At 36.8% G+C, this 2,500-nt stretch overlaps 1 protein-coding gene across 1 annotated transcript in view; it reads left to right on the top strand.

The window, feature by feature from the left end:
* LOC118762128 overlaps window positions 1-2,500 on the top strand; it is a 92,838-nt gene that overhangs the window by 73,133 nt on the left and 17,205 nt on the right. The window contains exon 9 of the mRNA XM_036500469.1: window positions 794-851. Within this exon, the coding sequence (XP_036356362.1) occupies window positions 794-851 (58 nt within the window). The remainder of the gene's footprint in view (window positions 1-793; window positions 852-2,500) is intronic.

Genomic DNA, 2,500 nt, shown 5'->3' with positions numbered 1-2,500 from the left:
GATATACATTGAGTATGGAATCAGAAATTATTATAAATTTCTTAATAGAAATAATGTTAGATTTAGCCTCAAATGTGTACATAAATTTTGCAGTAGAAAACATCAGAAGTAGAGAGCTTAAGCAACCGTCTCCATCTAATACTTCCTACTCGTGTGGCTGTATTTAAGCACTGTAAATTGTTCATTATTTAACTCATGTATTTTGAAATCATCAATTTATTGCCGAACTATATTCATAGCTGATAATTCGTTTATAAAACCTATACTTGTTTCAGTGAAAATAAACTTAAGAAATAATTTAATCAGTATCTACATTCTAATCTATCAAAATACATATGGGTTTTGTAAAATAACAACGTTAAAAACTATAAAAAGAAGCTTGGAATATATTAAAACATGCCAAGCTACGAAACCGGATAGCTACGGTCGTGATCTTTGCCGTTCTGTCAAAATGAATGAATTATTTTTTAAAGACACCATCTTAAAAACCCTTTCAGAGTTGGTATGCCTTTGCTGTCAAAAATAAAATTATTTCAAATATTTTGAATAATTAGCTAATGACTGATAACCAAAATAGATACGAAATACATTCATCCCTATGTCCATATGGGTTGAGTGTTCTTTCTTCTTTTCCGTTCTTTACCAATGTGCATATAAACACACACACACACACACACATACACACGCACCATATGCATGTGCGCTTGCATATATTAGCATGCCCGCAGACAAATGATTATATTATATACCTAGACATATAATACTGAACGTCTCTCTCTATATATATTTCCAGAATTGGGAATCGTCGGAAATGAGCAAAACAAGTCTCATTCAGTCTATTAGTGCAGACCGTAAGTATTCTTTATTTCATTTCCAAAACCATTACTACCCTTGGTAGGATTGTTAGAGCGCCTGATAAAATGACATACGGTAATAGCTTACGCTTCTAGTTCAAATCCAACCTAGGTCAACTTTTCCCTTCGTCCTTCTGGTGATCGATAAAATAAAGTATCTATCGATTACTGGAGTCGATATAATCGAACTGACCCCACTCCTCAAATTTCAGGCCATGTGACAATGGAAGATAGTATGATATTCATCATATTTCATTATCTTTGAGGCGAGTATCTACTGCACTGCAAGATGCTCCTCCTTTTCCTGAGACGTGTGCAGCATCGTCTTTTGGGAATTCAGGTTCATATAAATTTTGCATTGTCGTGGGCTTTGTTTTATTTGTAGAAGGTGCGTGGCTTAGTGGTTAGGGTATTCGGCTGACGGTCATCAGGTTATAAGTTCGATTCCCGGCGGCGCGTTGTGTCCTTGAACAAGACACTATATTTCATGTTGCTCCAGTCCACTCAGCTGGCAAAAATGCGTAGTACCTGTACTTCACAGAGCTGTCCTCGTCACAGTCTGTGTCATACTGAATCTCCCTGAGAACTATGTTAAGGGTATGCGTGTCTGTGGAATGCTCAGCCACTTGAACGTTAATTTCACGAACAGCCTGTTCCGTTGATCGGATCAACTGGAACCCTCGTCGTCGTAACCGACAGAGTACCACTTTTTTGTTTTTGTATCTGGTTATTATAGTGTTTTATTTGTTGTATATAGTTCGTATAGCATGGGTTGTCTTTTGCTGTATAGTCTCAGGTGATTCCTTATTAAGCAAACCCATGACTAAAGGAATTCTGATCACGACCATTCCATCTAGGACTACGTTTTGCAATGTTGTTTTTTTAACATATTAGGGTGTGATTTAAGGATGAGGAAATTTGGCTACTATCTGTTGAATGTTGAGCGAGCACATAGAAGCGCCTTTGTTGGCTGTGAGCTGTACTGTTTTGTTTGAAGGGGTGTTCGTATTTTGTATGTGATTCATGTCTTAATAGCAGGGATGGGGGTGTAGAGTATATGGTATGTGAGTTGTGCGATATTATCGAGTATTAACTATTTACAATATGAGTTGAGTGAGCCGTTGGTGTTATAATCGATTTCGTAAAAGTATGTGCTGTGTTATTTTATTGGGTGGAAATTGTGTAAGATTCAACGCCGTATCAGGGATGTCACTGCTTCCTGTGTCTCATTTTAAGAGGCAATCCTCTCAGTGCATTCGATATTCAATAAAGATTAAAGAACCAAAATTTGTAAAGAAGTTTTGAAAAAGAGGACACACCTGATAGACTGAGTACGTGATGTCAAGCGGCTCCGATAGAAGTTATTAAATCCTGGCCACTTGCCTTTTCATAATAGAAGACAACAAATTGATTACACCAAGCTACTGTACGTGCAATACATAAGTAAGTACATACATAAACAAACGCACGCACATATTTGATGAATAAAAAGGATCCCTTAAAAATAAGGGACAACTTTTCTAGCCCCAAAATACAAGAAAGTCTTTGCCGTCACCGAGCAAATACATACGCACAGTTATTCCAAGTTCGGGACATTTATCTCTGACAAATTTTACACTTTCTCACGATCTTATGCATTTTACTTG

Source organism: Octopus sinensis, linkage group LG2, assembly GCF_006345805.1.
Source record: "Octopus sinensis linkage group LG2, ASM634580v1, whole genome shotgun sequence".
Classification (NCBI taxonomy): Eukaryota; Metazoa; Mollusca; class Cephalopoda; order Octopoda; family Octopodidae; genus Octopus; species Octopus sinensis.
The sequence above is the reverse complement of the archived record's forward strand: the minus strand, read 5'-3'. Positions and strand labels throughout refer to the sequence as shown.